The sequence below is a fragment of the Monoraphidium neglectum genome (assembly GCF_000611645.1).
Source record: "Monoraphidium neglectum strain SAG 48.87 unplaced genomic scaffold scaffold00369, whole genome shotgun sequence".
NCBI classification, from domain to species: domain Eukaryota; kingdom Viridiplantae; phylum Chlorophyta; class Chlorophyceae; order Sphaeropleales; family Selenastraceae; genus Monoraphidium; species Monoraphidium neglectum.
The window spans coordinates 1-22,645 of NW_014013259.1; the positions used below are offsets into that span (position 1 = coordinate 1).

At 62.8% G+C, this 22,645-nt stretch overlaps 6 protein-coding genes across 6 annotated transcripts in view; 3 read left to right on the top strand and 3 right to left on the bottom strand.

Moving 5' to 3' along the window:
* Window positions 1–374: 374 nt before the first annotated feature.
* Window positions 375–1,691, bottom strand: MNEG_3047 (hypothetical protein; the record flags this gene model as incomplete). Its single annotated transcript, XM_014048469.1, has 3 exons — window positions 375–505; window positions 771–954; window positions 1,659–1,691. 3 exons carry the CDS (start codon window positions 1,689–1,691, stop codon window positions 375–377), a joined length of 348 nt encoding a protein of 115 aa, XP_013903923.1.
* A 1,467-nt stretch (window positions 1,692–3,158) lies between these two features.
* Window positions 3,159–8,847, top strand: MNEG_3048 (hypothetical protein; the record flags this gene model as incomplete). The annotated part of the gene is made up of 14 exons (XM_014048470.1): window positions 3,159–3,184; window positions 4,023–4,163; window positions 4,424–4,554; window positions 4,796–4,920; window positions 5,070–5,257; window positions 5,482–5,671; window positions 5,837–5,956; window positions 6,184–6,219; window positions 6,475–6,705; window positions 7,226–7,362; window positions 7,542–7,688; window positions 7,841–7,928; window positions 8,171–8,262; window positions 8,478–8,847. 14 exons carry the CDS (start codon window positions 3,159–3,161, stop codon window positions 8,845–8,847), a joined length of 2,022 nt encoding a protein of 673 aa, XP_013903924.1.
* Window positions 8,848–9,723: 876 nt separating this feature from the next.
* Window positions 9,724–11,793, bottom strand: MNEG_3049 (hypothetical protein; the record flags this gene model as incomplete). Its single annotated transcript, XM_014048471.1, has 6 exons — window positions 9,724–9,849; window positions 10,095–10,223; window positions 10,440–10,558; window positions 11,037–11,144; window positions 11,286–11,326; window positions 11,495–11,793. 6 exons carry the CDS (start codon window positions 11,791–11,793, stop codon window positions 9,724–9,726), a joined length of 822 nt encoding a protein of 273 aa, XP_013903925.1.
* Window positions 11,794–12,173: 380 nt separating this feature from the next.
* MNEG_3050 (xylose isomerase) lies at window positions 12,174–18,405 on the top strand (the record flags this gene model as incomplete). Its single annotated transcript, XM_014048472.1, has 19 exons — window positions 12,174–12,194; window positions 12,346–12,465; window positions 12,609–12,673; window positions 12,851–12,898; window positions 13,115–13,187; window positions 13,457–13,467; window positions 13,893–13,958; window positions 14,295–14,349; window positions 14,748–14,853; window positions 15,114–15,151; window positions 15,470–15,525; window positions 15,839–15,907; window positions 16,235–16,327; window positions 16,544–16,582; window positions 16,785–16,846; window positions 17,076–17,158; window positions 17,454–17,572; window positions 17,914–18,097; window positions 18,295–18,405. The coding sequence occupies 19 exons, from the start codon at window positions 12,174–12,176 to the stop codon at window positions 18,403–18,405; spliced, it is 1,419 nt and encodes a 472-aa protein (XP_013903926.1).
* A 1,454-nt stretch (window positions 18,406–19,859) lies between these two features.
* Window positions 19,860–20,742, bottom strand: MNEG_3051 (hypothetical protein; the record flags this gene model as incomplete). Its single annotated transcript, XM_014048473.1, has 3 exons — window positions 19,860–19,997; window positions 20,342–20,528; window positions 20,690–20,742. 3 exons carry the CDS (start codon window positions 20,740–20,742, stop codon window positions 19,860–19,862), a joined length of 378 nt encoding a protein of 125 aa, XP_013903927.1.
* Window positions 20,743–21,483: 741 nt separating this feature from the next.
* Window positions 21,484–22,645, top strand: part of MNEG_3052 (hypothetical protein) — a gene marked incomplete at both ends in the record, with an annotated part of 2,854 nt that continues 1,692 nt past the window's right edge. Inside the window, 2 exons of the mRNA XM_014048474.1 lie at window positions 21,484–21,534; window positions 22,069–22,350. Coding sequence (XP_013903928.1) covers window positions 21,484–21,534; window positions 22,069–22,350 — 333 coding nt within the window. The remainder of the gene's footprint in view (window positions 21,535–22,068; window positions 22,351–22,645) is intronic.

Below are 22,645 nucleotides of genomic sequence, written 5' to 3' on the forward strand. Positions count from 1 at the left end.
CCATCTCCCGCAAGTGGTATGACAGGATCTGCTCTTCACTCAGGTGTTCCCGCTCTATGCGCTCCGCATCCAGCTGCCCCAGCCGCTCCACAAAGATGGGGAAGCCCTGGGGCCAGGGAAAGCGGGGGGCCATGTCAGCAGGGGGGCGAGGCAGGGGTGCCGCTTTGCTTGGAGGTTCAAACATAGGGCAAGGGTAGGGCGTGGCTAACGGTGAACTGGCCGGCGCCCGCGCGGGCGCGGCGGCCGCCGCGGCCCCGCCGCTACTGCCGACCTAGGCTGCAGCTGCTGGTGGCGGCCTGCTCTGTCGGGCCGCGGCCGCATCCACCGGGGCCTGGTGAAGCCCGGAGCGGGGGTGCCGGCGCGCGGTCTGCCCCTCAGCGCACCTCTCTGTGGAAGCCGATGTAGCTGCTGGGCCTGCAGCCGCGCACCAGCGCCACCAGGTCTTGCGGCAGCGCCAGGCGCAGGGCGCCGTCCGCGCCGACCCGCTTGCGCCACGCCAGGCTCTCTGCGGCGCGCGCGTGTGCGCGGGTGCAGGGGCGGGATCGAGAATCAGAACCAGAGAGACGCTCCTGCGGGCTGCTCGGTGCCTCGTCGCGGCTGCGGCTGCGGGAGCAGTAATAAAAAGTTGTATGCATACCGTACGCTGCGTTTCCGCCCATCCCGCCGCGCCGCAGCTCGCCTGCTGTGGCGGCCACGCCCCCAAAACAACGGGGGCGCAGGCTCCTGCACTCGCTCCCATGCTGCACGCCCCCACGCGACCAGCAGCTCACTCTCCAGCATGGCGAACGCCGCCTCCAGCTTGTATTTCCGCGCCCGCAAGAACCGGTGCAGCGTCGCGTTCAGGTCGCCATACACGACAAACTCCGGCGACAGCTGCAGCCCCGCCTCCGAAATCATCTTCTTGAACTTCGCAAGCACCGCGTCCTCATGGCTGGTGCCGGTCGCCTCGAGTTGCTGCGGGGCGGGCGGCGACGCGTGAGGGGGGCGTCGGCTGCAGCAGTTGCGCGGCCCGCATGCAGCTGGCGCCGGCGGTCCAAAGGCGTCGGACAACCCTTTGCCAAGCCACCACTTCCCGCCAGCACCAGCGGTACATGAAGCATTCGATCGACTCAGCATTATCTAGCGATCGTGCATGTGCACGAGCGCCACAGCTGTCGATCTCGCCCTCACTGACATGGATGGCGAGGCTGCGGCTCCGCCTGGACCCCGTGAAGGATGGCGATTTTTGCCCCGTCGGTGACTGCCCCGTCGGGGTCAGGGAGCGCGATCGTCCAGGCCTCAACACGGACTGCAGAACACCCCCTTGCTGTTCCCCACTGCGTCTAGACATGGCTGCAGACGATATTCAATGCGGTGAAACTGAAAGTGAGTTTGGAGCAGCAAGTGGCAGGCCCGCCACTTGCTCGCAGAGGGGGGGGCATGAGGGGGTGTGACCAGGGTGTGACACGATGTCAGCGATTGGTCGATGCGCGCCTGAGGACGGCGCTGCGCGTGACGGCCACCTGAACCAGGTGTCCTGGTAGGTGTCTAGGGTTATCGAGGCGGCCACTGCGCATGCCGCGGTGCTGCTTCTGGCCTGGTGACGCGCCATGCTGAGTGTGCTGTGCTGGGGGGCGGGTGATCAGCGAGATGGTCTCCTAGGCGGAGTGCCAGCACACCTGTATGATGGAATGTAAAGTTGTGATGATCATCATAATCAATCCGCGCGAGCATGTGATGTCAGGGGCAGAACAACGCCTAAACAGCTGTGGAGCAATACTTCACGCAGTTGTCCTCTGTGACGAGGCCAGCGCTTCACGATTCCTAGCCGTTTCACGCATCACAGAATCCCTTTGGAAACGAATGGCAACCACTCTTGTGACATTATGCACACTCCTGCACTTCTCTCCAAGCGGTGTGCGGGGGCGGTGTGGGCTGGCTAGGGATTAGACGCGGTTTGGGCCACCACAAAGAAGGTATGACGGCATGTGACATTGTGCACCGGCAGTCCCTGCTGCACGTACATTTGCTGACCTGCAGGGGCAGCCTGAAACGCACCAACCCTCTGCACAGCACACCGATGTGGTCGTCAAGCACAGGGTGTGCCTGGATGCGCCTGCAGCTATAGCATTGCGCGACAGCACTGTGTCAACCTTGACGCTTCAACCCTGAATCACATGGCAACACAGAGTGATTTGAGAATTCTTCCTAGGACGCTCTCCCCCCCATGCCCCCGGGCACGGCTTGGGCTTCACGGATGCACGCCGCGCCGTTTGACTGGATGACTGTCAGCTGCATGAAGAGTTGACCCGACCCTGCAGGCCTCGGTCGATATGGTACTGCTTCTGGGCCACCACCCTTCTTAAAATCATGGCTTCGACTCAACACAATTATACACGTGTACCTTGCCAGTCATGGCGTTCAAAGAACTCGCAGATCATGCAAAGCGATGAGCTGATCAACGGTCACATACATAATCATGAGCGAAGATGATGGCGTAAGATATATCGTGATACCTGACCACGAGCTTCAGCGCGTCACCCGCGGGGCGAAGCGCACGCTGCACCTGGCACAAGAGGCAGTGCCACCCTACGCCAGCAGATGCGCTGGCCGCACGCGTCATGGGCCGCAGGCCTCCTGCCCATCGGAAGCGGCGCCCTGGCAGGCTTCGCTGCGGGCCGCAAGCGTCGGCGGCGGTAGCAAGGGCAGGCCGGTGGGCAGCTTCGCGGCGCGCGCTCGTGTAGGCGCACGTGCTGCTGACAAGGCCGAGCAGGCAGAGGAGCTGCTGCAGGATCAGGCGGCGGCGCTGCAGGTGAGCGATGCAGTTTGGTGGCAGGTCGTGTTTACAGGCTTACCGTGCGTGATGTTGCTGCCATGCGGCGCGAGTCGCGCGGCGAACAGAGCCGCAAGTGCGAACGCTTGCCGCCCTGAAGAAGCGCAGCAACGGGAAACACTGCCTTGCGAGCCCCATGCGGCTTTCCCCGCCATCACTGCCGAGCAGGACCTGGCTGCAGCGAACAGTTGCCTGAAGGCGGAGGTTACGCGCCTCCACGCCAGCAGCGGCGAGGTGGGCGCCTTGCGCCGCTGCGGCTCGCTCGACCAGCGAGCGAATGCATGTACGCCCCCCTTTGGGCATGGTTCGGCCGCTTGGCCCCACTTGAACTGTGGGAATTGCAAGCATGCAATCACGTACAATGCTCGACGGGTGAGTTGATGTTCATGCTTTGATGCTCTCGCAGGTGCAGCAGGAGCTGTGTCATCAAGTGCAGCAGCTGGAAGGCGTAATCGCCACGCAGCGCGAGAAGCTGGTGGGCAGCTGCTCGCGCGCTCTTAGCTCTTTATGACTCAGGCTGCACATGCTTGTGCATCCCTGCCTTGCAAAAAAGTGGGGGCGTTCTTGCAGCTACAACAGTATACACACTGGATTGGTGCCACCGCTAATATTGCACACCGCAAGGCGGCCGTTCTGCTTGCTCTGCGTGCCCACAGTCGAGGTGTTGGCCAGAGCATCGTCAATAGGCCCGCGGCCGGGCCCCGCTGACAGCATGAGACGTGCCCAGGCATAATGCTGCAATTTTGCGTGCGCTCACGCTGCTTGGCAAGCAGGCAAGCCTGAAGGGGCGCTTGGCGGAGGAGGTACAGGGACGTGCCCAGGAGAAGGCCTGCCACGCCGCCAAGCTCCAGGAGGTCGCCAGAAGGTGCGGGGCTAAGGTGCTTTGCGGAGCAGCCGCGTGAATTGGGACTGCAGCTTCGATACTGGGTGACTGGGTGGCCCATCGAGCGAAATTCCCCGCGGCGCCCGTGGTTTTGTAGCGCCTGGGCAGCCCCCTGGGCATGAGGTGCATTGTCCCACCACCCAGCAAGGCTGGCATGTGCGTGCGAAACGCCCTCCATACATGCGCCTTAATTTTTCATGATTCAATGGGCCGACTGGAAGAGGCTGGATGCATGGCTCTAGGGGTGGGCGGGACGCTGTGACAATCCTATATCATCCTACCTTCCACGCGTTGTCCTACCCTCCACGACTGGACGACCTGCCGCAGGCTGCGCGACGGACACCTGTCTCGCCTGCAAGCGCTGCAGCGGGAGCAAGGCGAGCTGCTGGAGTCGCTGAGCGACAAGGCAGCTGGCGCGGCTGCGGCGGCGGCGGAGCTGCGGGCCAGGGCCGAGGCGGCGGAGGCGAGGTGGGGCGGACAGGAGGGGATTGGCGCGGGCGTGACTCGGCAGGTGGCGTCCCATAAGCAGTTTGTGTGGTGCGTGCGCATGCGGTCTGGGTCTCAAAAGTGTGACAATTATGTAGCAGGGGCTGGTGGCGTGGTGCCGCGCATGCTGGCTGGCATCGTCACGAACGCGAGGACAGGGCTGGCACCCTGCCCGCCCCTTGCCCTGGGTTGGCGTGCGGGCGAGGCGCGCCGCCCGCACGCTGCCCGGCGCCCGCGTGCAGGGCAGACAAAGAGGCGGCGGGCCGCGAGAAGGCCCGGCGGCGCGCGGCGCAGCAGGAGCGGCGTGCGGCGGCGCTGGGTGCTGAGCTGGAAGCGGAGCGGGCGGCGAGGGGCGTTGCAGAGGGCGGGGCAGGTGGGAGCAGTCGCTGTAGCCCCAATGTCCTGCTGCAGGAGCTTGATTCTTAGCTTCACTTGGGACTTGGGGACTGCAAGTGGGATCTTATGCATAACAGCGCGCTGATTGGATAGAGTGGGTTAACGTGTGTGCACTGTGTGGCGTGCAGGCAAGGCGTACCCCTTGCCTGCAGCCACGCGTGGTGGTCGCGGCCAATGGTAGCAATCAGTGCGAACGCGCGTCGTCGCCACGCACGCAGCGCGCCTCGCGGGCGCGGAGCGCGAGCTGTTGGCGGCGCGGGACGCACTGCAAGCAGAGCGCGTGGCGCGCGCACGGCTGCAGTCGGAGACGGCCGTGGAGAGGGGCGAGGCGGCGGCCGACCGGGTGCGCGCGGAGCTGAGGGGCCGTCCTGTTGCAGTGAAAACAAGATTTTATGGCCCAGGCACTCCGCTGGAATGCACGGTGTTGATTGCTTCCAAGATATCCAAAATAGCTCAGATTGATTCCGAAATCTATACGGTCTGGCATCTCAGGCTCAGCTGGAGCGCGCAAGGGCCGAGTGCCGCGCGCTCTCCGCGCGCGCCGACGGGCTGGAGACGGAGGGAGCAGCGGTGAGGGGGGCTCTCGCCGCGGCCGACGCGTCCGCGGCGGCGGCCGTGGCGGAGGCGGGCGGGGCGCGGGAGCAGTGTGGGCGGCTGCAGCAGGAGTTCACCAAGCTTAGGTGCGGCGGGCCAAGGGGTGTCTGGGCTCGAGGGCGCAGCAGGGGTTGTCAACGGGGCCCCTCAGCCCAGCTCCAGCTGTGGTGCCTCGGAAGCATGTGCCATTTTGGCTGATTGCTGGTGCCGGGGTAGCATCCGGCCACTGTGGCTGATTGCTGGAGCTTTGTAGACATCGAACGACGCGCTAGCACCTTCAGAATCGGGGCTCACCGCGTTTCTGCTGCAGGCAGGAGGCAGAGCGCGCGGCCGACGCGCAGCGCCGCCACGCGGCAGCCAGGGAGGAGCGCGCGGTCGCCGCTGGCGCGGCGCGCGCCGCCGCGCTGCAGTCAGCGCTCGACGCGTGCGGCGGGCGGCTGCGGGAAGCGGAGGCGCGCGGCGAGGCGGCGCGGGAGGCCGCGGCCGACGCCGAGGCGCGGGTAGGTGGCAGATGTTCCCACAGCATGCAGTGCTCCGGCTCTGCCCACCGTCAGCGTGCAGTGTGCTAACATTGCACGCAGTAGTGCTGTGGACGGTTGAGTTTGCGCTTTGCGCTTCTGCTGCGACGCGAAATGCACTGGAGCATCCTACGGCTGCCGCACCAGGCTGATGCCCTGAGAGACCGGGGGGAGGCGGTTGTCGCTGAGCTGGCGGCTCAGCAACAGGCTGCAGCGGGGCTGGCGGAGGAGGGGGAGCGGCTGGCGGCGGCGCTTGAGCAAGTCAAGGTTGGGTGGGGTGGCGGCGCGGTCCGAGGGCCGCTGGTTGCAGCATGAGGGCGGCGACCGCTTGCGTGAGGGCACCCCAGTGCGTGTCGTCGGGGGAGAGCTGCCTGGGCGTCTGCAGCGACCGCGCGCGTGTTGGGGTAGCAAGCATTGATATGTTTCAGAGGTTCGTGCTTCCAGTGTCGCACGCACCAATCTCATCGTTGGCCCGGCTTTTGACCATCGCTCAGGCGGCTTTGGCAAGCAAGGAGGCTGCGCTGCGTGAGGTGCGTCGCGCGACCGGCTGCCTCCCGCAAACGCTGCATGCCGTATGCAGTCGCCAAGCCCTGCAGACGGACAGAGCTCTCTTGCACATGTCAACTCGCAGGAGAATGAAAAGATTTTGCAACACAAAGCTAGCTGCCTTGAAATGAGTACCCAGGAAGCAAATTGGAGATTTATAGGTCCTGGCACAGTTCCACCACGTTTGCTCCACAAACCCCACCCGACCCCCATTGCCTGCGCCATGTCCCCCTGGCCAGGCCCAGCGCGCACACCACCAAGCCGCCGCGCAGTGGCGCGCGGAGCTCTCGGAGAGCCAGGGCACCGCCATTCGCTGGCGCGGCAGGGCGGCAGCCATGCAGGACGAGCTAGAGAAGGGCCAGGGCGCGGCGGCGGCGGCGCGGGCGGCGGCAGAGGAGGAGGCGGCGCGGGTGGGGAGGCGGCTTGAGGAGCGGGAGGAGGAGCTCAGGCGCGCACTGGACCGGCTGCAGGTGAGATCACAAGCATGTGCATAATTTGTGTGTCTGTGTGCGTGTGTGTGTGTGGGTGTCTGTGTCGGGGGAGGGCTGACTGGGGGGGGGCGGATGCGGGCGTTTGTGGGCGTGTAGCGTGCTGACAATGCGCCCCACTGTTAGCGCGCTTGACGGCCAACCTGTGCGCGCAACATTGGAGTGTGAGAGAGTGAGAGAGCGAGAGAGTGACAGGAAAGAAAGAGCGCTCGCAAGCGCGAGAGATCACCCGCAAGTGAGCGAGCGCGAGCGCGACGCCTCACGCGGCGAAAAGCTGCGCGGCAAGCGTAGCTGCGCCAGATTGAGGGTGAGGGGGGCGAGGTGGGCCACGCTCATACGGGGTGACATCACATCCTTCCTGGGTTCAAAGTTGCACACTTTGATTGAGCTCCTGCATCTGGGAGCTGTAAACATGACTCAGAGCCATTGACAAACAAGTCAGCAGTGCTCTGGATCTGCACTCGTCAGGCCCCACCCCTCTGTTTGGGCCTCGCGTACACAGTCGGTGGAGCTGCAGGCCGCCGCCACCGCCGCAAACGCCAGGGAGGCAGCCGCGCTATCTGCACAGGAGGAGGCGGCGCGGGACGCGCAGGCGCGGCAGCAGCTGGCTCTTGCCAGGCACGTGGGGGGTGCAGACGAGTAGGCGCATTTACATGCATTTCTTTGTTGCTGGCGGCAGGGGCATGGCGTACGTTCTTCAGCAGACCTTACACATCTAGTCAAACTGAACCACCATAGCTCCGCAGTCAAAGTCGGACATGTTTTTGACGGCAACAGGGAACAGCGATTAGCTTGCACTGTGACTGATATTTTCACAGGGCTCGGCTGGCAGAGGCGGATGCGGCGAGGGAAGAGGCACTTGTGGCGGCCGCGGCTGCGAGGGACGATGCGGCAGCCAAGGGGTCTGCGGCGCAGAGGGCGCAGCTGCTGCTGGCGGGGGAGCGCGAGAGGGCAGCGGCGCACACGTGAGGGCCTGCTCGCGTGTGTACCTGGCTGCTGCCGCGGCTGCTGCTCTTTGCACACAAGCCAGGCTAGGGATTAAGCGCGTCATCCATTATTGACGGCGTGGCCAACGCACCTCACCTGATTATGTCGTGCGGTGGCCCACAACCTTCAGGACCCAGCTGGGCCAGCTGACCGCGAAGCATTCAGCTGATTCTGACGCGCTCAGGCAGCAGGTGGTGGGGCTGCAGGCCGCGCTGCAGGTGAGGCTGTTGCCTGGGAGAGGCTGACAGGGCAGCTCTCCAATTTGGCTCGTTCCAGGGGCACACAGACGCACCTTGCTGCGGTGCATCTCTTTTTGATGAGCTGAAACAGTGCATAGGGGCATGAAGCAGCGGCTGGAGGCTTCATAGTTGATCCGTCACCCCCCATGCAAGTCAGGCTGCTCGCAACATCAACCCACGTACACCCTGACGCAACCTCCGCGCGTCACGCCGCACGTCAGGCGGAGCGCGACGGGCGGCTGGATGCGCAGGCGCAGCTGACGCGTGCCAGGCAGCAGCAGGCGGACGCAGAGGGACTGCTGGAGCAGCTGAGGTGAGGGCCGCAGGGCCAGAGGTGCTGCTATTTCGGCATCAATGACACTGTCCCTATTGTATGCGCCCGAGTAGACGGACAATCTATTTTGTCAGGCAGCTGTACAATGCAAGGGCATGGACAAGGCGATGTGCTCGCACGCAGCTTCAACACGCCCCCGCCGACTTCGCACGTGGGCGCATGCCTCTACCCACCCACATCCACCCCTGCACCAGACTGTCTCTGTCTACGGCGGAGCAGCGCCGCGCCCGCGCCGAGGCCGGCGCGGCCGCGGCAGCCGCCGCGCTGCTGGCGTCCGAGCGTCGCCGGGGCGGCGGCGTTGGGGGGCTGCAGGGCGGCGAGCCCTGGGTGGACGGTCTGATGGAGGGCTGCAGCGGCGGCAGCGTCGACGTGGGCTTCGTGGGGCGGCACACCGCAGGGGTGCAGAGCGACGGCGCAGCGCAGGCGCCGCCGCCTGGGCTGGGGCCGCAGGGGCCGTCGGCCGGCGGTGCCAGGCTGGCCGCGCTGCTGATGGGGGGGCGGGAGGCGCCGGTGCTGCCGCTGCCGCAGCGGCCGTCATCTAAGCCCTTGATTCACTCGCTTTGAGTGGTCCGCAGCTATCCCCTTTTCTGCTCTTCACACTGGCCTCCATATCTGCAATTGGGTTTGGTGCAGGTTGAGGCGCAGCTCTGTTTCAATTCCATTGCAGCAGGGCTTCTTGTGGGTGCGTGTGTAGCTGGCCGCGTCACGTGGGGCGGCTGGATGTTGGCGTCCGCATGGCCGTTGGGGCCAGTCATCCTTGCAACAATCACAGATATTCCCTCCTCCTTTTCCCCCCCCCCCCCCAAGGGCACACCTCACGCGCGCAGCCCAGGCCGCCGGAGCGCTCTCGGACCCTGCCCGGCGCGAATGCATGCCCCACTCAACTTTTTCGCGCGCCCCAGCGCGATGCACGGCTGCGGGCGTCACACCTGGGCCCCCCGCCGTCGCCACTGTCACCATCTGCTCACAACTAGTCAGTAGCAGTCGCACTCCCTGGCTGTCACGGCATCGCAGCCAATAAATCGTCGCTCTTGTCAATTACCTCTGTGAGCTCAAACAGGCTGAAAGCAAGCCCCTACTAACCAGCAATGGCAGCACTCAGCAGCTGTACACAATAACATCGTGTGTGGCCTGCCATTGTGTGCCAACCATGTCAGGCCCTGGACTCACGTGCCAAATTACAGGAGGCGCAGCACTGCATGCTGACGTGTCGCCGGCCACACCGCAGGTCATGCTTAGTTCAGGCACTCAACAAAAATCAGGAACTGCCCCTGATGCAGAAAATTCAGGCGTCGGCATAAAAGGTAAAGGAGAGGCAGGGCTGCCGAAGGCAGCTGCCTGGCTGACCTGCCGGAGGCGGCTGCCTGGCTGGGCTGCAAAAAGAGCAGGAATGCGACGACATTCTGAGAAAACGTCAGGAACCGCCCCCGGACAAACGGCCTACTCCTGCAGCAGGGAGGAGAGACCCTGTGCGAAGGAGGCCTTTGCGTCTGCGCTGACGGCGTCTGACCCCAGGTAGATGTCAAACAGCGCCTTGACCAGCTCAGGTGACTCGATGGTGCCCACCTGCAGAACGTGATTCATAAGGGGTGGATGAAGCAAGAGATGGGTAGGCAAAAGTCAAACGGTGCTGATTGAGCGCTCTGCAGTAATGCCTACTGGAGCATGAAAGTCACCGCATATCTGGTCCCCGGCTTGGCGGCCTTGTTGTCAGGGACTCGGCCCTGATCGTGCAGCCGTACAACGATCCACAGATCGCAGCCAAATGGGCTGCCCAGCTCTTGAGCGGGATGACCTGCGCGGCCGCGCACCTGCTGGCCGTCAATCTTCGTGACGAGCTTGCCCTTGCCGCTGGCCGAGAAGTCGATGGCCGTGCCCTTCTTGAAGGAGGCGCCGTCAAACAGCCGCTCGAATGACTTCATGACGTCAGACTTGCCGGCCTGTCGGGGGGGGCGCGTGGGGGGGCGGTTCGGGCGGTTGGGAGCGGTCGGGAGGGGGTGGTTGGGTGCGATGGGTGAGAGGAGTATTGCAGGACTGACACGCCTCACAACAACGAAGAAATGGTCAATCAATGGCATACGCAAGTCCAAGTGGCCGCAAGCGGGTCGTCCCCGGTGGCTGTGATACCCGTACAGCCAGGGAGCGCGGGGGCCCACCTTGTTGAGGGGCGGCGCGAGCCGCTCCTCCAGGGCGTTGACAAACTGGGCGCGCTTGAGGGAGCCAAAGCTAATGACGAGCCGCAGGGACCGCTCGAACGACTCGGCGGTGGTGATGGCTGCGCGTGGGAGTGTTGGGGTGGGGCGAAGCACGGGTTGGAGAGCGTTCGCAGTTTGTGCATGCAGGTTGGGGAAGGGCCGACGCGCTTCCCGATTCAGCAGGCTGAACCCAAAGATGGTTTCAGCTGCAATGGCGCCGCGTCTCGTGAACCACCAAAGTGCTGTTTGTGGATGCTGGCGACAGAGGTGCTGCGACTGCTGGCAATCCAGCAGTCCAGAACAGCACTTGGGGGGCCAATGCGCTGAGAGTGGCCGCCACCATCGCCGACGCCTTGGCTGCTACAGGCGCTTCTGCACTCCAATCAACAGCACCACTCATCCAGCCAGCCCACACTGCCGGTCAACCTGGTCAACGGGGCGTGGGGGGCGGGGCGCCTCCAGCCAAGCGCCCTGCCACCCCCGCCGCACGCCCATCCAGCAGCCCCAGCACGCCAGTGCTGGCCTGCACCTTTCGACTGCTGCCCAAACGCCACCCACCATCAAAAGCCGCCTGGTTTGTCAGGAGGGTGTCGCTGCTGCTGCCCTTCCACTTGCCGAGGGCCTTCTTGGCCCCATGCGCGTCGACGTAGAGGCCCAGGGCGTACACTGCGGCGAATGCATGGACACGAAGGTATCCACAAGTGATTATCGTGAGACCCAGAGTGCTTCAACATTCGCAACCAGGCCCGGCCATGCGTTTCGGAAGCCGGTCCACGCGCACTCGAGCAAGCGTGCGCAGGGACCCACCATTGATGTTCTTGAGGCCTAAGACGCGCTTGGCACGCACGCTGCGGGCAGGTCGTCGGCGAGGCGGCCGAAACGGGACTCAAAAAGCGATCTTGCAAATGAAAACCAATGAAGAACAACAAATTCCGGATGTGATAGTGATAAAATCACAATGGGCGTGATACCGCGGTCACCAGCGCCGGGTTGCTGCCCAACCGCGCTGAACTCACCCCACTCCAGCGAGCCCAGGGCAGTGGTTCTTGGTGATTACGCAGAGGTTGTCTGGATAATCGATCCCTGTGGCCGGCTCGACCTTGGGGGTAGCGAACAGCTTGGGGGGCGCCAGCGCTCCAGCGCTCACGCTCGCAAACGGCGCCGAGCGCCGCCTTGACGCGCCCCCGAGGCCCATAAAGGGTAGGCCAAACGTCATGCTCGCTGGCATCAGCGGTGCCGAGCTGCCATGCTGCGCCCATGGCATTGCTGCGCCGCTGCACACCAGCTCTGCATTCTTGCGCCTGCTGCCGTCCATGCTGCTCATGACACTGTGTTAGCTTGCGATCGCCTCAGCCGTGCGGTGCAACCTGGGTGCAGATTGAAGTGGTTGGTTTACTGTCATGCAAGGGGGTGAAAATGGCAAACAGATATGAGTGTCACCCCAGGAGAGATGTGGTGCCGACCAGCTGACGATGTGGCGTGGCCACCCACCTGCCATATGCGCCCCATTCCTGCTGCGATGGGACGCCGCACAACTTCAGGTTGCAAAGATAGGCTAGGCAGTTTGACTGCTGCCTGCTGTTTCCGTTGTGCTTGCAGCCCCGCGACTTGCACAAACCGCGATCAGGCGTGATCTGCGTGTGTCGCGAGCTGCAAGAGAAGTACTTTACAGCGATGAGGCGTGGAATCCTTGTTATGGGCGCTGCCCTGCTGCTGGTGAGTTGGCGTGGATCCAGATGTAGGGTGCCGAAAGGTGTGTTGGAGCAAGGTGACGAGCTGATCGGGCGCGGGTTGCTCCCATTGGCGCAATCACCACTTTTTTGTCGTCATAAGGCTCCGTGCCGCCTGTGCAACGGCCGCCGTGCAGCTGGCGGCGTCAGGTGCAGTTGCCACGGAGGACGGCAAGTGCAGCGCAGAGCCCCCGGCCGACGGCAGCAAGGCCGACTGCGGGTGCTCTGGGGACTTCAAGGGCGAGTGGTACGGCGAGGTGAGGCCATGCGGCAAGTGCAAAACACACTCCACCCAAGTGTTGGCGCAAAGTTCAGGGCATGCGTGCCGAGGCCTGCACTGCACCCGTCCGCCCCCTCCACCTCCACCCTCACCTCTGGACCGCCCTCTCCGCGCCCCCAGTTTTTCCCGGGCATCCCGAAAATCAAGTACGAGGGACCCAAGAGCACCAACCCCCTGGCCTTCAGGTGCGCCCTCGTCGGCGCCTGCCAACATTGCCTTGCCCCAATCCCCTCCTCACCCACCGTATCCCTTGACCTCCAAGGACCCAGGGGAACCAGCTGGCTCAGCAATGACCAGCCCGCCTGGTCTCGTCCCCCAGCCCCGCCCTGCGACGGTGCATAAGGCACACCGCTCACCCGCAGGTACTACAATGCTGAAGAGGTCATCAGCGGCAAGACGATGAAGGACTGGTGGGCGTTGTTTTGACAGGAGGGGGCGGGGGACGAGGGATGGGTTCTACTTGCCGGCGTCGAGGCAGGGGTGAGGGGCCGCTCAGCCCTGGTGCCAGCCTTCTTGCAGCACGGCGCCAGACATGCGGTCCGCTTGCACCGACCCCGGCGGCTCCGATGCCCATGGGCTCTCACGATCAATCGCGGCCCCGTCCCGGCGCCCCGCCGCCGCCGCAGGCTGCGCTTCAGCGTGGCGTTCTGGCACACCTTCCGCGGCGACGGCGGGGACCCCTTTGGGTCTGCCACCAAGGTGCGCCACGCGCGTGACGCCTCCAGCTGCCCCCCAACCCACCCACTCACCCACCACCTTTTGAACGAACTCCCGAATGCAAGCCCCGCCATGGCTTCGGTCGTGCCGTCATCGAGTTTGGCGGCAGGTGCCGTGTGCGGCAACGCGGTGCGGCCACCCAGCAGCCGGTCCCCTTGTCTTGAATAGCACGCCCACCAACCATTCGTACAACCTGCATTGCATTGCATCAGAGCTGGCCGTGGGATGACCCCAAGCTTGACCCTATGCAGCGGGCCTTCAGGTGTGAATTTGGCTGGGCACGCAGGGGCTGGGGGGCTGGGGGGCTTGGGGACACTGGATTTTCTGGGGACTCAGCGGCTCTTGGGGCTGGGTGTTTGCATGCAGAGTTGCGGCGCCGCTGTGGCGCCTGCTTCCCGGGCAACTGCCCTGTGTGCAGCCGGCCGAGGGTGCTCTTGCCATGCAGCAGTGTGTGACTGGCAGTGATCCAGTCGTCGGCCGTGATGCGCCGGACAACGATGCTTGGCCTCAAAATCAGCGTGCGCTCGAACAAGCAGCTGTCAGCACTCCGCCCATCACTATTCCCAGCAAGTGTGGGCTCTCCATGTGCTGAAACTCTCACCTATGTGCCCGCACGTCCACACGCACTCACGCACTCACACTCGCATATTCTCTCACACACAAACGCCTCCACCCTGCGAAACCCAGGGCCATGCATGCCAATTTTGAGTTCATGGACAAGCTTGGGGTTGACCTGTGGTGCTTCCATGACAGGTGGGTTTGACTTCATGAGCGTACACGTGTGTGTGAGAGTGTGGGTGTTTGCGTGCGCAAAATGGGCTTGTGTGTATGTGGGCATGTGTGAATGAGCATGTGTGGGTATGTTGAGTATGTTTTGGTTGTTGTGGGGCGTGGGTGAGATTGCATGAGAGTATGTGAGCAACTGTGTGGTGGCGTGCATGACCACGCATGCATCTTGAGCGTCGCCGCGACTGGCGCGTGCAACGGCTTGTCACAGACTGCATCAAGTCAGTCGTGGTGCGGTGGCGCCTGCGCCGACCCACCTGCCTCTGTGCCGGCCCCCACCCGTGCCGTCACCCCAATCCCTAGGGACATCGCCCCTGAGGGTGACTCCCTGGAGGAGAGCAACCGCAACCTCGACCAGGTGTGAGACCCCTGGGAATCAGCGCTGGTCCCTGGGCATCAGCGCTGGCTGGCCTCTGCATGCACTTCTCACTCCGAATTCGCAGCCCCGTCTAGTCACTGCCCGCCGCTGGGCTCATCTGGCTGTGAATGTTGGCAGCACACTTTGACGGTCCAGGCGCTCGTCGCTCATAGGCGTGTGTTGCGGCCGTGATCTGCGCTTTCGACCCCCTCCCATCAAAGCCATCGCTGCAACCCTCGAACCCCCCATTTCCATTCCGATCGCGTCATGACCCCCCCTTCACCACACAAAACCAACCATCAAACATCCACACAGCAGCACACACAAACACAGCACACATAGCGCACACGCATACAGTTCACACATCATACCAACAACACGCCCACACATCACACCAGGTGGTGGAAGTGGCCCTTGAGCTTCAGAAGGGCACCCGCATCCGGCCCCTCTGGGGCACCGCGCAGCTCTTCAAGCACCCCCGCTACATGCACGGCGCGGCCACCAGTGAGTGCCAACACCACCCTGGATGACGCCCTTTGCTGCTTCATGCTTGTGTCCAACGGCTGCAGGGGGTACAGTTTACGGGTTGGGGTCTAGGGTTGGTGTTTCACCCCTCCCTGGACCTTGGACTGAGCTTCTCGCGACATATGGGTTGGCCGCGTTGCTCCTCCACCCTGTGTGTCGCCAGTACCGGGGCCTCCTGCGCCTGCACATGCTGCTGTGATCCAGAGGCCCGAGCCGCTCACGTGGCCCCCTTGTCGCAGGTCCAAACGCCACTGTGTTCGCCTACGCAGCGGCCCAGGTGCGACAGAAGGGGCTGTCATGCACACAGGGTTGCACTTCCTCGCCCTCTTGACGCCCACTGCCCAGGCTGGGTTCACCTGTCCTGCGTTCGCATCCGCTGTCGAGTTTGGCGGCAATGGATTAGTCGCTCCGCCTGACACGTCCGGCTCGTCCTCTCACTTTGCCTCCAGTATCAACATCTCTCCTGCATTCACTCGGCCTGTCTCAAGCCCGGGGCCCCATCCCCTGACACACACAAGCCCTCTCACCTGCACACGCATACACAAGCTATTCATCGCACACGTGCTCCCCAAATATGACTCATCCCCAACCCCAGGTCAAGAAGGCAATGGATGTGACTCAGCTGCTGGGGGGACAGAACTACGTATTCTGGTGCGCACCAATCCTGCCAGGGCCTGCGTGCCGTTGAGCGCGAGCGTGGGCGCGGGTTGATTTTGGTCAGTCTGCGAAGGAGGCATTGTGAATGATTAGGGTCGCGGCCAAAACCACAATACCTTGATGTTATACTTCACATTATATGCGATGCAATGCACGCTGAGGCACCAGCACCTGGCTCCACCTCTCACGACTTGCCAACACATTACGAGCAGCCCTCCATTTCGAAAGCCACGGCACCCATTTGCGCGGCTACGTCCCCACTCTCCCCCTACATCCGCACAACAAACGTCATGCCTCCACCCCCCAGGGGTGGTCGTGAGGGATACCAGTCGCTGCTCAACACTGACATGGCCCTGGAGCTTGATAACCTGGCCAGGTGGGGGGCAGGGGGTGGGGGACGCAAAGCGTAAGGTGTTGGAGCTTGTGGGGGGAGGAGGGCAACTGGGCCGCAGACGCACGTGCTGGGGTGCATGCCTGGCTTGTGTGTGCGTGCCCATGTTCAAGTGATGCATGTTCCGCCAGCATGATCTGACAGACGCGCTCTGCGGCGGCGTCGCCAGTGGGGCACAAACCCCTGTTTCGTAGCTCACCTTCCCCAGAAGCCTGCTTTGCCGCCACCATGCCCGGCCCGCACGCCTCACCCCGCCCCGCCACCATCCCCATTCCTGACCTACACATAACTTCTGTGATGTTATCAATCCAGGTTCATGCGCCTGGCCTCCGAATACAAGAAGCAGGTGGGGTGGGACGCCACCCTGCTCCTCGAGCCCAAGCCGCAGGAGCCGACGAAGCACCAGTGAGAAGCTGCCAGAAGCTGCGCGCCCTCTCATGTTTGTTGACTCGTGCTACACTAGTTTTTTTCACCTTGTTAAGCGCAATCACAGAGATACGCTCAGGGGCTTCCCTGCAATCCAGTGGCTTGCCGCTCTCCGGCTCAGCGGCAGCCCACAAACCGACCGCCGACCACCATTATGCATATCATCTCCACAAATACGTTGTCCTATCAATGCAGGTACGACTGGGACGTGGCCACCACCGTCAGCTTCCTCAGGTGAGCAAGGCTGTCAATCGACAGCCTTTGTCACTCAACAGGATCCCGCCAGCCGAGCCCCGCCCCGCCTGCACCATTCCAGCCGGCCGGCCTGGGCTGCTTCGCCGCACACCCCTGGGAGCTGCGTCACCTGCGGCCCATACCCTGCCTGTCATCAGTTTCCCTCTCAAGTTCTTTCTGACCTTCACACCGTGAATTCCAGGAAGTATGGCCTCGAGAAGGAGTTCAAGATCAACGTCGAGTGCAACCACGCCACGCTCTCAGGTGATACTGCCCACCTGCCTGCACACTCAAACTGTACCACCCCAACAACTGCCACCCGCCCCTTGCGGGTGGGTGGCGGCCAACCACACTGCCGGCCAACCGGCGGCAGATCCTCGTCTGCGGCGGCGTTCGGCAGCCCGCGGCTGTGCTGTGTCATTCAACCCCTCAACTTGACTGACAACGCTCCCCGTGCCTGGCGGCGCAACAACTCGGAATGGCATCACCGCAGGCCACAGCTGCGAGCATGAGCTGGAGACGGCGCGCATCAACGGTGTCCTCGGCAACATTGACGCCAACACGGGGGACCCTCAGGTGGCGCCCCTGGCCGCTCACGCGTGCACGCTGCTGCCTGGAGGGGCGCGCAACCAAAACACGTGTTGGTTTGGGCTGCAGGGTCTGCCATGGGCAGCGGCGCTGCGGATGACAGCCAAAGCCGATTTTGGCCTGTGTCTGCCTCCGTGCCGGTTTAAAACAGGCCAACCACGCAAACCAACCCGGCCTGCCTGCTCAAACATCCTGACGGCCCCCCAACCGCCGCCGTCACCCGCACACCGCCGCCTAACGTCACCCGCCGCGTCACCCGCCGCGTCACCCGTGGCATCACCAGACCGGGTGGGACACCGACCAGTTCCTCGTTGACCCGCGTGAGGCCACGCTCATCATGCTGGCGGTCATCCGCAACGGCGGCCTCGGCACCGGCGGCTTCAACTTTGATGCAAAGCTCAGGTGACCGCGTGTAGTGGGGCCGGGCGTGGCGTGTCGTCCTTGCGGCGCAAGGCAGGCCGCTCTTGTTGTTGTGTGCTGTGTATTAATGTCATGTCGGCCACGGAGTTGCAGGCCCTGCCTGCGGAGCCGTGCCCACCGCACTGTACATGACCTCGAAGTGGGTCTGCCATGCGCACCACCCCACTGAACACACGCACACGCTCGCGCACGCACGCACACACATACACACACACACACACACAAAAACACACATTCATACTTACACGTGCACATACACAGACACACACATATACACATACACATGCTCGATGCCTCCCAAACCACCTGCACACACACACCAGGCGCGAGTCCACCGCTCTGGTCGACCTGTTCTATGGCCACATCAGCGGCATGGACGCCCTCGCCCGCGGCCTGCGCAACGCGGCGGCCCTGCTGGACGCGGGCGCGCTGACCAAGCTGCGGGAGGAGCGCTACGCCAGCTGGGGCGCCAAGGGCGGGATCGGGCCCAAGATCATCGCCGGGAAGGTGAGGGGTGTCTGGGAGGGTCTGACTGGTGGTGCATGAACGTACTGGCTGCATAGAACGTTACATAAGATGAAGCTGTGCAGAACTGCCAAAGCAGCACTGTCAGACACTGTATTGTCAAAAATTCTGGCGGCCGCTCCCTGCCTTCTGAGCCTGGGAATTCTTGCTTCTCCGTTCGACTGAATTCAAACCAACAGGTGGGCTTTGATGATCTGGAGAAGTTTGCGCTGTCTCACCCCGACCCTGCTGATGACGTGGGCAGCGGCAGCCAGGAGCTTGCGGAGATCCTCCTCGACATGCACCTCTGATGTGATCTTTCTGATCTGGACAGATCTGACCCTTCAGATCTGTTCTGATCTGGTCATAGACGTGGCGACCTCGATGCCCTTCTTGCGCCGATTTGCTGGTCAACGCCTGTTGCGTGAGCGCAATGGTTGCCATTCCAGAAAACGTTTGTGCACGTTGCGTTTGTCTGGTGGGGGCCGCCAGCTGTGGCCCAGCTGTGTTGACTGTTGAGGCCGAAGCCTCTGCAAAGTATGCAAATAGGCTGGCCCCACGCCTGGTGTTGTAATGATTATGCTGTCGTCAATTTCCTGAAAAGCACGAGGGAGCGAGGTGAATCCTGCCTTTTGGTCCCCCAGGCGTTCATTAAAGGCAGGCAGCAGCGCGCTAGACACTACCTTTGTGCTCTCGCTGTGTATTCCGTACACAGCGCTCACTGCATCATCCAAAGGGGGTGCATACCTATGCTGGACTGGTTGCGGGGTCCGCCCAGACACGACCAGAAGCCTGTGCCCATTCAGGCCGACGCCTGCTCGCGTATGCAGCCTCATGGGCACCGTTCCTCGGGCCGCCACGCTGCTGCTCAGCTCCGGCTTCAGCTCAAGCTGGCAACAACAGAATCCCACCCGCTCCCCCGCATGCTTAGCATGATGCGGAGCAAGGCACTTGCACCAGCGCCTGAGCTTACATGCTTTGGTTGTCACGGCACGCAACAGTGTTTGCATCTTCTCAGCTTATCATGTCTCGTGAAAATGCCGGCAGTGATTAGCGCGTAGGTGCAGAATCGAGGTAAGGAGCTCAGCGCCTCCTTCAACAGGTAGGCGGCATGCGTTTCAACACCTTGCACAAAAGCTGTGGGACACCGCAGGTGCGCGCAACCAGCTTCACGGCTTCGGTGAGCTTGTGTTTGAAACTCAAAGCATGAACGGGTGCATGAAGAGCAGTTTGAGAATAGAACCAGGTCCCCCACAATCCTGGGGTTGTCCTCGTTGTGAGCGAGGTGGGTCCACAATAGGGCAGCGGCAGCAGGAGCAAAGACGGACCCTCCAGCAGCAATTGCCGCCAACCACGAAAACCCAGTCCTAGCAGTTTTCATATGCATAGGGGGCAAAAAGGGGGTCCCTGGCAGCACAAAAGGTGCAGTCATGCGGCATGACACCGCACTGGCGAGTTAGCAGCCCACCTGGGGTGCACAGTGCAGTGTGTCCGAGTCCTAGGTCATCAGACTGTCGGTAGCCTGGCAGACGCCACATCCGCGCCAGCTACCCCTTGCGTAGGACAAAAGGGGCAGCCGCCTGCGTGCCCACCGCCCGCTAAAGCTGCCAGCAAGGCAGGAGGCTGCGCGGGGCTGACGCAGCCAGCCGCCAACAAATGAAGTTGGCGCGCCGTGACGGCGCGAGGTCTCTGCTGGCCTTGTCTTCAAGCGGAAATGTTGCATGCGTGGAGTCAGGGCGACAGCACGTGCTGACATCATCGTCCGTCAGCACACCGCGTCGTAGTAGACCTGGACCTTTGCCGCCTTGCCCTGGTTGTCCAGCACAAACACCTCTACGACGGTGGCTCCGGTTTCCCGCGTGTACACAACAGCAAACGACTCTCCGACGCCTGACAGGACGGCCTGCAGCGATTGTGTGGGACAGGCGCAAAGCGGTGCGGCGGGCATGGGTGGATGGGCCGGGGGTGTGGAGTTGCAAAGAGGAGGCGGGTCGGGCGGGGAGGGGCATTGAAGCAGGGTGCTGCTCCGGTGCTGCTGACGCAAGGGAAAAGGAGTTGAGAAAGCGCCCTGTGCACACAAAAAGCATACAACCCACGGAAACGCGTGCACCCACGCGTGCACACACTCACACACACGCGCATGCGCGCACATGCGCACACGCACGCACGCACGCACGCACGCACGCACGCACACACACACACACACACACACACACGCATGATGTTCGGCCCCCACAGCACACCCACCTTGATCTCCAGAGAAAGCACCTTCAAATTGTCCAGAGCCTCTTTGAAATAGGCCCTGAGCGCCTCCCTCCCCACGATGCGCCCCGACGCGTCCCCGACGCCCGCGCCGCGCGCAAACGCGGCGGCGACGCGCGGCGAGACGAACTCGACCGTTTCGCTGTAGTGGGACAGGATGGCCTCAAGGTCCCTGGGGGTGCGGGCGTGTGTGTGGGAGTAAGGTGCATGAGGTGGAGAGGGAAGGGCTTGAATTAGGCCCCGGTCACTGGCGGGCGGTCGAGTGGTAGCTGGCTGCTGCAGTGCCAGACCTGGCCCACGGCCCTGCATGCCGCTGGCAACATGAGCCCTCACCTCTTGTTCCAACCATCCACCCATTCGTCGGCAAAGCGGCGGTGCGCGCTCATTGCGGCAGCGGCCTGTGGGCAGGGCGCGGCGGCGGTCCGGCGTGCGGACGGGTTGGATTGAATCGAATTGTGTGACGTCCATCTGTCAAGGGCTCGATGTTCAGGGCTGCAGCTTACGAAACGAGATGACATGCATTGCACTCGCCTAATACAGACGTGAGCCGCACACCAACCCGAAGATCACTTGTGGGTCCCGCCCGCTTTGCGCTGATTCGGATTGATTTTGTCTGCAGCTGATGGTCGCCTGCATTGTCTCCTGAAATACGCGCCGCATTGGCAGCTGGTGCAAATCATACTTTTGTCACTCTGAACTGGCCGCGGCGTCATCGGTATGAAGGGGGCCGTGTGTGCATGTGCCCACTGCGGCCCCCGGCAGTCTGCATCTGGTCCACAGCAGCAGCCTGCATGTTTCTTTCGAGCAGCGCGATATCTTACAGGCCTGAGCATCTGCAGCTGCCTGCTGCCGACTACAGCACTGCTTGCCAATGAACGCTGACGTGAGTGGGAAACATCGTGTGTGGATTTCTCAACTCCGCAGTGGCTGTGATCAAAGGAACTTTAACACAAGGCATCCAGCTTCTTTACAAGAAGCATGCGCAGGCAACTGTGCAACCATGCCGGCTCTCTGATTGTGATGCATGCACCGGACAGCGTTGGATTTCGAGTGCTGCATATCGAGTTCTTGGCTTGTAGCCACTGGGGTGTTGTGCTCACTGCAATACATGGGATTTTTCAGACACCATGGCCAACACAGCAACTTCGACCGGAGGTGTCCTGGCCTGGGGCAACGATGTGGGTCAAACCTGGTCAATGTCAGCTGCTGGTGCCAATCACTTGAACAGGAGCTCAAAGGCCACGTGTTTGGACCCAGTACATTTATTATCCTACTTTTTAACAGTTACGCGGCATACCTTGGGCTTCTGCTCGGCAGAGTCACCAATCACGCTCATCACGGGCGGACGCGGTGTCATCGACAGTGGCGCGACGATCAGCTGATTTGATCCAATCAACTATCACATCCTGGCCTGCTGACTTGCTACACGGACCAGGATGCGTGATCTGGACGATCGAGCGTCAGGTATGCAAGGAATTTCACGCAACATTCAGCTTTTCATATCAGTCGCTAACAATAGGGCAATCCTCTTGCCATGCAGGCACACAATCAACGACATGCTTGGGTCCAATACAGGTGCAGCGCTGTCGCTGCTCTTGGCCATGGCGAATGTGCTCTTGCTGCCCATGCTGCGCACGACTGTTCACCGTGTGCAAATGATCAGTTACAGTTACAAACCAAGAACACCCTCCCAAACATCATGTGTACTGCAGGATGCCGCCGCCGCCACAATCCAGCGCGCCACGCGGTGCTGGCTCGTGCAGCGGCGCGCAGCGCGCGAGCGCGCCACCGCAGCGGCAGACGCGCGGTACGCCGCGGTCATGCGCCGCCATGGCCAGCGCATGCAGCAGCTGGAGCTAGAGAAGCGGCGCCTGGCGGACACCGCGCCCGAGGCGCTGGCGGAGGCCGACGCGAGGCGGGCGGCGGCAGCGGCGCGGATCCAGGCCGCGTGGCGCGGGCGCGCGTGTCGGCGGCGCGCGGGCGGCGGGCAGCAGGTGAGCTTGCCGAGGGCAGGCGCCGCAGGCTATAGGGTACAGGCGTGCGCCGACGGGTCGGCGCTCGCTTACTTCCCACTGCTACTGTGCGACAATATTTGAATGTCGGTCGGCGCTTCGATCATGGCATGCTATGGCACCTGCAGGTGCCTCTGTTGGACCGCAGCGCGTCACCAGACGCTGTGAAGTCAACATACGACGCCAGCAGCAGCAATCGAGCTGCATCCATGAGCAGCCGCGGCGGCCCCTGGCCGCCGCCCGCCGCCTCCGCCACGCCGCACGGCGGGTCCCACCC